Source organism: Coffea arabica, chromosome 3c (assembly GCF_036785885.1).
Source record: "Coffea arabica cultivar ET-39 chromosome 3c, Coffea Arabica ET-39 HiFi, whole genome shotgun sequence".
Taxonomy (NCBI): Eukaryota; Viridiplantae; Streptophyta; class Magnoliopsida; order Gentianales; family Rubiaceae; genus Coffea; species Coffea arabica.
The window spans coordinates 6,902,829-6,917,245 of record NC_092314.1 but is presented as its reverse complement, the minus strand read 5'-3'; the positions used below and the strand labels follow the sequence as shown (position 1 = coordinate 6,917,245).

Sequence of the window (14,417 nt, the reverse complement as noted above, 5' to 3'; positions counted from 1 at the left end):
TTTATTACAATTTAATTTCTTCAACTTCTCAAGCGGATCCCACTGTTTGAAGTGCTCCACGTACGACGAATCTTCTAAATTTTGATTTTAAGCACCTTTTAGTCTTAGTTCCTGCAATTAGCACCAAAATCATATCTGAGTAGAATTCACTCAATTAATGAAATATTTAATCAAACAATTATACAATAATGTCCAAAATATTCCACTAAAATGCACCATATCAATTTGTTTACTACTACTTAAATCTTTTTTAGAAAAGAAAAAGATTGCAACCATGCATGTGAAAGATTGACCAGAAAAGTTTAAGTTAAAAATAAGCTGGCCGGTGAAAGAACAGGAGGACAGTCAAAAGATTGAGAGCTAAGCTTGGCAGCTAGCTTTGCTAAACAGAGAGACTAGGATTCCAATTCCGTCCTCATCAAGCTATTGACATTTGACAAAAACAAAACAGTTTTATTACTTCCAAGGAATCGGATGGCTAAAAACAATAGCCAGTTTGATGACAGCTGGATGCAAAAGCGATGGCATATCATGTTTAGTGACACTTGAATACGAGAATTTTTGCGCCATTGAAAGCAACACTTAACCAAAAACCAGACCTGTCACTGCAAACACAGATTGGCATTGATGCAGAGATGCCAGAAAGATTGGTCCGCGGGATCATGCGCCAATTACTACGTGGGATGGGACAGGGATCAGTATTCAGTAGTAGTGTCATATATATAGTCCATAGATGTGGATGTACACATCTTTATTTCTTTGTTTGTGGCCTTCCATTTTCTAAGGACGTGCCGTGCATGATGATGCAACAACAACCTCTTTGAAATGAACAACAACCTCAGTAGTAGTGTCATATATATAGTCCATAGATGTGGATGTACACATCTTTATTTCTTTGTTTGTGGCCTTCCATTTTCTAAGGACGTGCCGTGCATGATGATGCAACAACAACCTCTTTGAAATGAATTTGTTGTCCCAAAGAGTAGAGTTGTTCCTTGTGAAAGGCCAAATTTGAAGCTATGAGTGGAGAATTGTCATCATCAGAACAAAGAAGGTTAAGGTTTATTAATCAATCGTTAGTAAAGGACAGGACGTGTATATATTTTGTAACCAATAGAGGACGTGAAAAATAAAAATTATTACAGATTATTGAATCAAAACTGCTAAGACTCTATTCTCTATTCCTTTGCTATTTTCTATAAGAATTTGCCTCTGTTCAGTCGGCTAGTCATCACTTCCACGTTAAGCAAGAAGAACAGTGGAATAGCAGCTGTCCTATGAGATGGAAGGCCCTTTTGCCAGATTGCCAGAAGGCTTCATATCTGAGATTCTATCACTCACTTCACCTGTGGATGTGATCAGAGCATCAGTTGTCTCAAAAGGGTTCAAGCCTGCTGCTGATTCTGATACTATTTGGGAGAAATTTCTACCATCTGATTATCAAGATATCATTTCAAGATCAGATTCTGCTGTTGATTGCTCAACCAAAAAGGCCCTCTACTTTTCTCTCTGTGATTCTCCTCTTCTCCTTGATGGAGGCAGAATGGTACCCCTTATCCGTTTCTGTTATCGGATTTTGTAGTTAATAAATTGTTCTCTATGATTTGATTTTGGCTGACTAGTAGGTAAAGTTATGGCAACAGTCCCCGGTATTCTTTGGAAGTATGAATTTGCTCAGAAAATTACAATTTGTGACAATTCAATACATATAGCAAAGTTGTTGGGGTAAGCTTTTAAGGTGAAATGTTAAAAATAAAGCTTAGAGATACCATATTAACTGTTTATTGAGTTCTTATTTTCTTGATTTCTTTGATACTTAAAACTTATTTGCATTGACATTGAAGTAATATCTTGCTCTCAAACTTGACAAGAGTAATCATTGTGTCTAATGTGATGCATTTTTTTTTTTATTTATATGTTTGTACTCTTTCTTGTGCTTGAAACCTTGATCAAATGTTTGTGCTGTTATAGCTAAGACAGAAGTAAAATTAGCCTGATCCAAGTAGGAATTAAGAAAGGCATCCTCCGGTTGTATGAAGAAGTGTTAAAATGAAAGGAGAACCATAGAGGATTCGTCTCTTCCGTAATGCACGCTGCTATTAAGAATATTTAAGGCAACATAAAACAATGTGGTCCGGACTCAAAATTTGTGATCAAATTGCCTCCTGTTCAGAACTCTGCAATTTAATCACACTCATCCAACTTCTATCAGTTCTCTTAGATCCCACAAACCTTACATGCACGGTTAACGCCCCTTTCTGTTACATTTCCGGCTATAACTTGTAATTCTGTGGTTTTCCATTTTCCCTTGGCGACCATTTGGTTTGAACTTTTGAACAGGGCTTTTCAGTTGATAAAAGGAGTGGAAAGAAATGTTATATGGTTGGGGCTAGAGAACTCATCATTGCCTGGGCAAGAGATCCATGGTACTGGCATTGGATATCTCGTCCTGACTCAAGGTTCTTCCTCATCATATCTCCAATCACCCCCACACCCAAACCCCTTTGCTAGTGTGATTATAATGTGCCAATCTTTTGCATTCGCAGATTCAGAGAGGTTGCCAAGCTTAAGGCTGTTTGTTGGCTGGATATCAGAGGCAGGATAGAAAGTCAAATGTTGTCTACTGGTACCACTTATGCAGCTTTCCTAGTGTTCAAGATAGCAGAGGAGTATTATGGGATTGAAAAAGCAACAAGTTTAATCAGATTTGTAAACCATGAGAGTGACGGTGAGGCCAAAAGAAGAGCTGCACCTGTCCATCTTGTATCAAGGGAAGGTATGAATCATCCAGCAGAATTTGGTGGAAAGTTTCCCAAAATGAGAACAGATGGCTGGATGGAATTAGAACTGGGGAAGTTTTATACTGATAGAGGAGATGATGGTCAGGTGGAGGCTCGACTGATAGAGATTATTAGCCTTCATGGGAAGTCGGGCCTTATTGTCGAAGGCATTGAATTTCGCCCCGTGTGACACAGCAAGACTATTTTACTGTTTTGTAGGTGTACTACGTTTTTTCACATAGTTTGTGTTTGGATTGAGATAGATTGAAAAAAAATAATTTGCTTCATAAATTTCAATCACATTTTTATCTTTCCAATCACTTTTTTATCTCACATATATCATATCACAACAAATGCTACAGTAATTATCTCAAATAAATCATCCAAATAAACTTTTATCCAAACAAACATTAATTAATGTATTCAATCCTACGTGATATGAAGATACAACAAATTTACTCGTACATTTCCGATTAAAAAGAAAATATCACAAAACTTTCTCCCACGAGTTCCAATGGCAATTGAAATTTAACCACTCCCCCGATATAAAAATGACTAATGAATAAGTCACTAAAAGCTATGACGGAGATGGTATGGTTATGATACAGTACTTTCTCAATTTTTTTTTTTTTTAACTTCGAGTATAATAATAAATTTTTTTATAAAAACTCTTAAAAGTAACTATCAAATGAGACTTTTATTTCATCATTGTCCAAAATTCGGTTGGAGCGACCTAATTGGAATGACCTAATTTCTCAGAATATACCAAAAAAAAAAATTCGATAAAATGTATGTCTGACAAGGGTTATGCACAAAACTAATAGCGACTGAAAATTTTTTTTATAAAACCATCAATCCAATCGCTACCATGCTGACTGCGCACGATAGCGGCCGACAATTAAAATAAGTTGTCAGTCGCTACCGTGCAGATTTAGAATTTGCACCATAGCGACTGACTTAGAATCCGCAATTTTAGACCAAGGGCTTGCACATGGAATGGACCACTTAGCAATGTGCCCTGCCTTTCCCTGGCAACTGGTGGTGGACATCTCCAGCATATGCTCAACTCAACTTTGCCAAACTAGGACAGATGAATTGGATCGGACAAAAATGCATGCCCTATGACTACTGCAAAGATACCAAGCGATTTTTACACAGCCTCTTTCGGCCTCCGCAATTCTTTCAGCCCTCTCCTCCACTTTTAAGTCATTTTATTATTAGAGGTGGCAAATCAATCCACTTAACTAGATTTACCCATACCCATCCATGAATAGATGGGTATGGGTATCTTAAATTTTTGTATATAGGTATAAATGGGTTACCCAATAATACCCATTTAATAAATGGGTATTATTGGATAACCCATCAAACCCAATTAACATATTTAAAATTCTCTTCCCCCCAAGTCTCTTCTTTTCCCCTACCCTTTTTTTTTTCAAATTTTTCATTTTGTCATGATGTTAACATTATTATTATTATTATTATTATTATTATTATTATTTGTTGGTTTTATCTTATTATTTTATTTTTTCTTAGTTTGTTAACTTGTTCATTTTTTAACATTACCAATTTATGATAAATTTTAGCCTATTTTCTTATCTTTATAAAATAAAATTTTAAATTTATATATGAAAAAAATGTTAGGGGTTCAAAATTTTTGGATTAAGTTTTTATATTAATTTTTATAGTACTTAATTCAAATTTTTATATTCATATTATTCAATTATTAAATAATAGGTAATTTTGTGACATAGAGTATAAATGAAAAAAAATTGGTAATTAAGTTTATTGAGCATTATAAATAAATATTTAAAACTAATGATGGGTACAAAGAGTGGTATAAATTGATAACTTAGTTTGCAAAAATGAATTTAAATGAGTTTGCAAAAAATTAAAATAAATGAGCTATAAATGGGTAATTGGGTTACCCAATTCATTTTTTGACTTACCCATTTATACCCATCTAATTAAATGGGTATAAATGAATTGACTCACTTATATCCATTACCCATTTTACCCAACCCCAATCCGTCCAAGTCACCCATTTTGACACCTCTACATTTTATGAACAGTAGTCCAAACCCAAGACGGCCAGCATTGATTTTTTTTTTTAATACGATAAATTCTATTATACAACTATCTTTTATCTAATACTCTCTCCCTCCCATTTTGATAGTCCTGTATTTCTTTTTCATCTGTCCCAAATTATAGTCCACTTTTCAATTGAAGAATATAGCTGTATTTTAATTTTCCTAAAATACTCTTATTCAATGTAAGTAGTTGTTACTATAAATCTATCCCATTTAATGAGAGTTGATTCTTTTGTTACCATCAATTCAAGTTCCCATAAAGTTGTACCATATTTTATATGAGGATATTTTAGAAAAATAGCAATCTAAATTTATTTTTTCAACAAAATTAACTATTTTTTCTTAAACTGTGTGAAAAAAGAAACAGAACTATTAAAGTGGGACGGAGGTAGTACTGTGTTGTTGGAATCCAAAGAGGTTAAGAGAGGAATCGGGTGACTTAATCACTTTTCTGAAAAGTCTGAATTTTGAATGCAGGTCCAAATAAAGCGTTGAGACTCTATTGATAATGATCGCCACTATTTTAATTGTCGTTGGTTGGTCAGCATTGATTAGTGGTACTAAAGTGGTTGTATTGATATATAGTTTCTGTCAAGTGTGAGAAGACGCCCTACGTTAGTTGCGCGCACACACTTTGGATACTTTGCGGCATGGGTTAATGTGAGGAGTTATTTAAAAAGTTAAAAAAGAACTCCCAAATGACTATGAATTACTCTCAATGTGACTATGGATACATAATTAAAAGCTACAAATTACTTTCAATCTATCAATGTTCAATCTAGAAACTAGTAGAGCCTGCAAAAATCTAAAATTTTATAAGTTTGTTTCATATTTAAAAAAAAAAATATTACACTTACGTTTTAGTAACAAAATTACACCTATCTCTCTTGATTTGATAGTTTTAATAACAAAATCTTAAAATAATATTGACTTGGTCAAATTTTTAAATGAATACCCAAAAGTGCCTTTGTGTAATCAGTTTTAATTTATTTTCTTATACAATTATAAGATTATCGTGTATAATTTTAAGGAAAATGTGCCAAATTTTTCATGTCCATACCAACTATTTAATAAAAAAATAATAATAATAATTTTATCACCATGGTAGGATACTTTTGATGATATTTTATTACGGATTTAGATTTAGAAGATGGAAAATAAAATGTTGAAATAATTTATTTAGAGTTTATGAATTTTTCGAGTAGTGAAATTTTCATAATTTAGTAGTAGTTTTGGGCCATTTCTTTTTTATTATTATTAATTTTAATACCAAAAAAAATAGAAAACAAAGATCAGCAAAAATATTAGATTACATATAATTTAACTCATCAAAAAAATCACTAGTTCGATATTTAGATATAATAGAAACTAGAGATAATAGTGATAGCTCTATTGTTTTATTGGCAAAAAAATTTTTTTAAAAAAAATAATAAGAAGGAAAAAGAATGAAAAAATAATTTTAAAAGTCATTATACTTAGTATAAGCATAACAAACAAGGGAATTTTATTAAAATATTTAAGAGCAGTATTATTATTTTAAATGACAAGGAAAGTACGTGTAATTTTTAAAATGTTAAAGGAGCTAAAGGAAATTATTAAAAACCTCAAGGGAGGTTTCTAAAAACCTCATGTGACATAAGTAGTAGAAATTTGGCACCCAGTAGTCTAACTAACTTTAGCCCCCAACAGGGAGCTCGGTTGGTGACCACATGCGGTAGTATCTCGTAAGTCACTAGTTCGAACTTTGCTGCACGAAATTGCTGTACATTCTTGGGCGGGACTCTGTACAGCCCAGGGGATTAGTCCGGCAATGACTCGATACTAGGGATGGCAATGGGGGCGGGTGCCCGCGCGGGGGCTCACGGGGCGGGGGGGGGGAATTTTTTCCCCCCGCTTAGAAACGGGGCGGGGGAGTATACCCCCGCCCCGTCACCCGCAAAACAAAAAATATATATATGTATATAAATATATATAATATGTAAGTTAATTAGTTATAAACTTATAATAATGATATTATTAGTTAGATGTATTATATAATGTATATTAGTTTATGTAATATAATTGATATATGAATAATTATAGATGTCTACTAATAGAATTTATTAATTAGTTGTACTAAATTTACTAATACATTTATACTAAATTTCTAATTACGCTTAATAGAATAACACTTTTTTCTCAAAAAAAAGTACAAACACAATAATGAATTAGTGATTGCATTTGTACTAAAAGTGAAAACTTGATTATTTTAGTTATATTTATTTCATCATATTGGATAGTATTCAAATATCTTCTGTTTGATTATTTTTATGAGTTTCAATTGTAAAATTACAATGAATAATAATTTGGTGATGTGTTGATATTTTAGTACTTGGTTATTTATTAAAATTTAATTATAATAAAATTATATTAACCCCGCGGGAGAAGCGGGGCAAGGCGGGGTGGGGGCGGGGGGAGGCGGGGGACGGGGGGAACTAATAGGCAACGGGGCGGGGGGCGGGGGAGAGGTCCCCCGCCCCAACCCCGCCTCTCCCCAGCCCCAACCCCGCCCCGTTGCCATCTCTACTCGATACCCCTGTGTTGATAACCCAAACATCTGTACGACCATCATTAGCAAGATAAAGTAAACAAAGGAGTTCTTGGAAAACATCCAAGGTTGGCTTAAACAAAGATTTAGAATCTTCATCACAGCCAATTTTTAGGTTTCTCTATCCGTCCATACATCTCTGTTGCTAAATCAAGAGAATCAATAATATATCCACCAGCATCTCCTTCCAGTGACCAATGCAACTTCCCATTCACAAACTTACCACAGTACCCCACCGGAGGGCAACCACCTTGAAAATACTCTATAGTCTTCCAGGTTCCATCCTTGGAACTATAGACCTTAAACTTAACGCCTTCGGGATCCATGTACACCACTAGTACCAATGACGGAGCCAAGGGGGCTGAGGAAGGCTATGGCCCTAAGTTTTGAAAATTTTAATTCATAATATGTAAATATATGTATAAGACAAAGTTGGCCTTCTCTAATTTTTTACGATTTTAGTTTATATTCCGATAGAGTTTATATATATGTGTGTGTGTGTGTATGAATCAGCCATCTTTGATTTAATTTTTTCTTCAAAAAAAGTTATTTATTTTTATTGTGCTAATTATTTAACATTCAAAAAATAAAATATATAATTTGATAATCCATAGTAAATTGACCCAATTTGATATATTATAATAAAAGACTCAATTCATAATTATCAATGAGCTAAAACAAAAATAATTATTTTATTGGTCCATATACAAATATACAACTTAGCCTAATTGATAAAAAATTTAAAATTAGTGATCTATACTCTTGTTGACCCATATACAAATATACAAATAATTACTTGAAGGCTTGGTGAAGACAAGAAATTGAGTGATCTATCCTGTTGTTGACAATTATTTGTTCTCACTCTTCCTATGTCAACTGCAACTATAGAATGGACATTTTCAATTATGAATATAATCAAAACAAAGCTCCAAAACAAGATAAAAGATAATTTCTTGAATGATTGCCTAACAATGTACATAAAAAAAGGAAGTTGTTCAAAAATTTAGCATTGATTCAATTATACATGAATTTAGTTCTATAAAAGAATGTAAATCTCAATTTACTTTTAATAAAAGAGGATGAAATTTCAAGGTATATTAACATAACTTTTATCTTTTTTAAATTGAAAATAGTTATATTTATATTGCATCGTTATATTTTTGTTTTTGCGCAAGTGACATATTGGAACGTCTTTTCATAATGTGCAACTTAGGTGATTTGTGATGTTATAAGATATTTAATCAAATGTTATTTCTTGTCTTAATTTAGTTATGACTATGTTACATATTTATGAAATAGACATACCTTTATACATAAAATTAATGTTTGATATTTTAAGATGTTACATATTTAAATAAATAAAAATTATTTTGAACATAACATATTAAGATAATTTTGTTCGAAAAAATTTTGGCCTCCCAAGTAAAAACTCCTGGCTCCATCACTACCCATTTTACCTTAAAGTTGGCAAGTGAACGAGATTGACACCAATTAAAGGGTCCACCTGTTGCAAAATGTATGCTGATTTAGCTTCAATTTGTGATCATGGAAGTAGCTTCACCATCTCATGCTTTCTTGTATAGATGCTGATACTTTATTTCATGGTTGTACAGGGAATTTGATGGTTAGGCATTCCCCTTATCTGGTGTATGTGATTTTGCCTATACAGAGATAACATAAAATAAACAAGAAAATGAATAAACACACAAAAAATAATTATGGGAAGTTATTTGAAATATTTATTTGAGATGAATCCTGTAACACTTTTTGTGATTTTTTGTGATGTGATACATGTAAAATACAAAGGTGGTTGAAAATTGTGTGTGTGATGCAAGCAAAACAAAATTAAATTTTTTTTTTAAAAAATCTTGTAATCCAAACGCTTTTTTTAATGCAATTTTGAGCTGCTGACTCTTAACATCATCAGTTATCAAATGTGTTAAAAAGAAAGAAAATGCTGCAACAATGAAAATGTGCTATATGTAGTCGAGTGTCACAAAATGCAGAATTATGCTTTGTAGATAACAAGAATTGCATTAGTTGGAAAAGGAGGACAAACCTTTTTTTTTCTATCAAGATGGTAGCTTGATGGTATTCTTTTTTGTCTAGCCAAGCAGCTTGATGGTAGCTTGATGGTATTCATTCGTCTCATATCTGTTTCTTTTGGGGAAAATCGTCCAAAACGTCCCTCACATTTTGTAAAATGACTTTTTTCATCCCTTACTTTTAAAAGTGCAATTTTATGTCCCTTACATATTCACATCGGTCAAATTTAGTCCCTAACTAGGTTTCCGATCATTTTTTGGCCGGAATCCATCACGTGCCTTGCACGTGATCATTTTTGAAGGGTAAATTTGTCAAATTATATTTTACATAATCTGATCTATAGTCATCCACATTTTATAAAACAAATTTTTTCATCCCTCACATTTTATAAAATGATTTTTTCATCCCTCATATTTCACAAAATGAATTTCTCCATCTCTCACATTTCAAAAAATGAATATTTTCATCCCTCACTAATTATGTATGTGAGGGAAACCCTAAAAAAAATGTGTGTGAATACATTTTGTTTAAACACAAGTATATGTCTATTTGATTTTGCTTAATAATCCGAATAGTATAAATATATGTATGTGTCTATTTGATTTCACTTAACAATACGAATACCATATATTATACGTGATCATTTGATTTCATCTGGTATTAGCTAATAAATAATCTTGCATTCATTGTCAAATTAGCCAATAAAGCTATTTTCGGTCAAAATACAATAAGAATATGCAAATTAAGATTCTATTGGTAAATATTAGTCATAATCATACAAAAAAAAAGAAAATAGCCCACAAGTTGAGCCGAATTACATACATGTGTTTATACTATTATTATTAAGCAAAATCAAATAGACATATATGTGTGTTTAAAAAAATGTATTCACACACATAATTAGTGAGAAATGAAAAATTCATTTTGTGAAATGTGAGAGATGAAGAAATTCATTTTGTGAAATGTGAGGGATGAAAAAAATCATTTTATAAAATGTGAGGGACGAAAAAATTTATTTTATAAAATGTGGAGGACTATAGATGAGATTATGTAAAATATAATTTACTCTTCAAAAATGATCATGTGCCTTGCACATGATGGATTCCGGCCAAAAAATGATCGGAAACCTAGTTAGGGACTAAATTTGTCCGATGTGAATATGTAAGGGATATAAAATTACACTTTTAAAAGTGAGGGACGAAAAAAGTTATTTTACAAAATGTGAAGGACGTTTTGGACGATTTTCCCTTTCTTTTGCCCCCTCTTTTGTCTCATGGCCTCCTTCTCCTCCTCAGAGTAAGGCGAAACTAGGCTTTGTGTACAAGGAAAGGCATGATAACCTTTTATGTTTTGATCTTGAAATGGAATATTATTTGGATAGAGTATTATTTGAAATGATTACTGTAACATTTTTTACATTACGGGGACCAACTTTGTCTTATACATATATTTACATATTATGAATTAAAATTTTCACAACTTAGCCCCCCTCAGCCCCCTTGGCTCCGTCATTGAAAATGGGAATACAACGACACAAGAATTAGGGGGACTAATCTCTCTTCTGGCTTCATGTTCACTTTTGTGCGATGTTAAAATTGCATACATTCGAGTGGTTATTCTTTGACAGTTAATTCATGATGCAAAAGTGTAATTTAGCTCCAAATCACTGTAACTTTTGTTGATACTATGACGTCCATAGTAGAAAAAAGAACTTTGTACCAGGAGAACGCCAGTAATTCCCTAGTACTGCTATCTTATTAGGCCTTGAACAATTTGTAGTTCAAGAAAACAGGTAAACTTGTCCAAACTAGAACAAGAAAACAGAGGTACAAAGCCCGTTGAAGCTCAAAGCTCTTTGCCTGGTTGCTGCGAACTCCAGCCAAAGCAGACCTCACCATGGCGAGAGAAAGAACTTCAACCTGCTGTAATCAAACAAACCCAACTTAAGGCACAAATGCCAGACTCTGAGTTTCCTCCACTCCCACCCAAAATCTGAACATTTCCCAGTTTCAGAGCTTCCCTGTAAACTCATCGCTTAAATGCTCTAAAGACTCCCAAGTAAAGTCTCTCTCAAAATTGGAGTGCGCCTAAAAAACTTCGGCGATGTTTCTGATAAACCAATTTTGTCTTTCAAATCTATAGTCATAACTCTAAACAACACAACATCTCAAAATACTACCCACCACCACCCATCTCCCTCCACCGTCGCCGCCGCCACCGCCACCGCCACCTCCCTCCTTCTCCCTCCTCCTCGCTCTCCTTCTCCTTCCTCCTCAAAATTTCCCTAGATAAGCATGATTAGAGCCATCTTAAGCTCATGTTTAGCAATTGCTGACCAATTGTTTGTTTCAAGGACGGTACTTTTCAATCTTTACCAACTGCACCAATCACCAATGTAATTGACATTGACACCCAATGAAACAAATTTCTCGTGTTTTTGCTTTGAGTTGATGTATATATTCAGGATAGGGATGATTTATCTCTCTGGGACCCGTGATTTTAGAAAATTTAAGCAGTCGACCAGGTCTGGTTTTCCAGTTTAGCCTAATTAGGAGTATACTTTTCGATTTATTTATGATGAGTCCGGCGATGATTATGAAGTCTTACGGGGGTTTACAAGAGCTCTGGGTTCGTTTGGACTGCTCAGGCATGTTGTTGCACACGGGAAGGTTTATTGGCTGCTTTGATTTGGCCTTCTGTACATTGATTTCGGGAAGCTACCTAATTATGAAAGGAGGATGGTGGTTGTGGTTTAGCATAAGGAGTTTGGGAGGCATTCTTTGTCTGCTTTAGGACGGTAATGCAAGTAGTGCAGGCAGCATATGGTTGATGAATGAGTATAGGATGAAAGACTATGGAATGAAGCACTTGTTCTGCCTCTATGAAATGGTTCTGGTGTTGAATGCTTGATCACCAGCATTCTGCCTATTAGAGAAGGGCGAAACATTTTGTTGCTTTCTGGATCAGTTTTTTCCCTATAATCCAGATGATGCATCATTCAGGTTTCACGAGATCACAAATTATGACATGTTGAAGGGCCGATTAAAGCACAACGCAAGTACACCATGGATTTCTGGTCAGTAAGTGGTGAGGTTGGCAAGACTAAAAAGCACTCCACAAGAAAATCACGAGAGAAAACAAGAACATAGCCTTCCCCTGGGTTGAAATTGATTGCTGATCTATTATTTCCAAAATTGTTTCCATGATCGCTTGGGCAAAACTAAACATATAATTTGAATCTCAACACAAAAGGGTGGATGCTTGGTGCGACAAAATGAGGTTTTGTATTCAAGCGCTGGAATTGAACACAAGCACTTTATCATAAAAAAACCTTAAGAAAATGTTCTGCTGGCCGCCGTTGTTCCCAAATGGAAAGAAATTTTGCTTCTTGATGTTTGTTGTGCAATGAGCAGGAAGTGTGTGTGTGTGTCCAGTCAGCACTCACCAAATTGCCTCTTAGTCTGCAACATTAAAGACTGAGACGGGAAGATCAGGAAAAAAAAAATCCTGGTTAGGATAGAGACTATATAATTGCTGTAATGGCATATAAATATAGAGAGAACAAAATAATGCAGACTGTGTTCCTTTCCAATTTTATTCATGGAATGAAAAGAATGACTTGGCTCAGGAATCTATTCATGATGGAGGATATATGACAAACAAACTTTAATTATTACAGCCTACAGGTTTCACATCTCATTACTAGAGTATTTTATGTGGTAATCAATCTCCTCTATTGGCTGAATCTACATATAAAATCAAGAACTTATTCCTCATTAGTTTTCTACACTCATTAACCTTAGATATATGAGCTAGTTCAACTGGCTAAGTTTACATAGTTAGATAAAAAACAGTATTCTTGTAATCAGATCTACATGTAGGATTTACTCATACATCGTCAGTGAAAGAAAGATTTACTCTATGAGTGTGTCTAGATTGTCAATTATTTCACTTTATTTATACCTTATTTACACACACTGATTTGCTTATATTATCAACACATTTTCGAATCACCTTTTTATCCCACATACATCATATCAAAAAGTACTACAGTATTTTTTCACAAAATTATCTCAAATAATTTACAATCGAACACACTCATATTAGAGGAATCCAAAGAGGTTAAGAGAGGACGCGGGGTGACTTAATCACTTACTGAAAAGTCTGAATTTGAATGTAGGCCCAAATAGAGCGTTAAGATACTATTGATCACAACTATTTTAAGTGTAGTTGTTTGGTTAGCATTGATTAGTAGTACATACGTACTTGTAGTTGTATATTGTTTCTGTAAGGTAAGAGCAGACGCCGAGACCGGCCTAGATTACGTACACACACTTTGGGTACTTTGCGGGATGGGTTAATGTGAGGAGTTATTTAAAAAGTCAAAAAAGGAACTCCCAAGAAAATGACAGAGATCGTTTACAAATGACTGTGAATTACTATAATTACTCTTAATGTGACAATGGATACATAATTAAAAGCTACAAATTACTCTCAATCTATCAATGTTCAATCTAGAAATTACTAGAGCCTGCGAAAATCTAAATTTTATAAGCGTATTTCATATTTTTAAAAAAAATATTACACTTACGTTTTAGTAACAAAATTACACCTATCTCCTTTGATTGGATAGTTATAATAACAAAATCTTAAAATAATATTGACTTGATCAAATTTTTGAATGAATACCGAAAAATACCTTTGTATAATGAGTTTTAATTTATTTCCTTATACAATTATAAGATTATCTAGTATAATTTTAAGGAAAATGTGCCAAATTTTTTCATGTCCATACCAATTATTTAATAAATAATTATATTAATAAATTTATCACTATGATAGGTCTTTTTGATGATATTTTATTGTGGATTTAGATTTAGAAGATAGAAAATAAAATGTTGAAATAATTTATTT

The 14,417-nt window shown here is 33.4% G+C and overlaps 1 protein-coding gene across 1 annotated transcript; it reads left to right on the top strand.

Moving 5' to 3' along the window:
- Positions 1 to 998: 998 nt before the first annotated feature.
- Positions 999 to 3,100, top strand: LOC113734429 (F-box protein PP2-B11-like). The gene is made up of 3 exons (XM_072082117.1): positions 999 to 1,546; positions 2,341 to 2,459; positions 2,547 to 3,100. The coding sequence occupies exons 1-3, from the start codon at positions 1,283 to 1,285 to the stop codon at positions 2,968 to 2,970; spliced, it is 807 nt and encodes a 268-aa protein (XP_071938218.1). The 5' UTR covers positions 999 to 1,282; the 3' UTR covers positions 2,971 to 3,100.
- Positions 3,101 to 14,417: the final 11,317 nt, after the last annotated feature.

Bases quoted from the DNA above. Each gene is read 5' to 3' on its own strand.
- LOC113734429 (XM_072082117.1), top strand. From the start codon at position 1,283: ATGGAAGGCCCTTTTGCCAGATTGCCAGAAGGCTTCATATCTGAGATT. The intron at 1,547-2,340 runs GTACCCCTTATC...ACTTTTGAACAG, and splicing joins TCCTTGATGGAGGCAGAATG to GGCTTTTCAGTTGATAAAAG. The intron at 2,460-2,546 runs GTTCTTCCTCAT...TTGCATTCGCAG, and splicing joins ATATCTCGTCCTGACTCAAG to ATTCAGAGAGGTTGCCAAGC.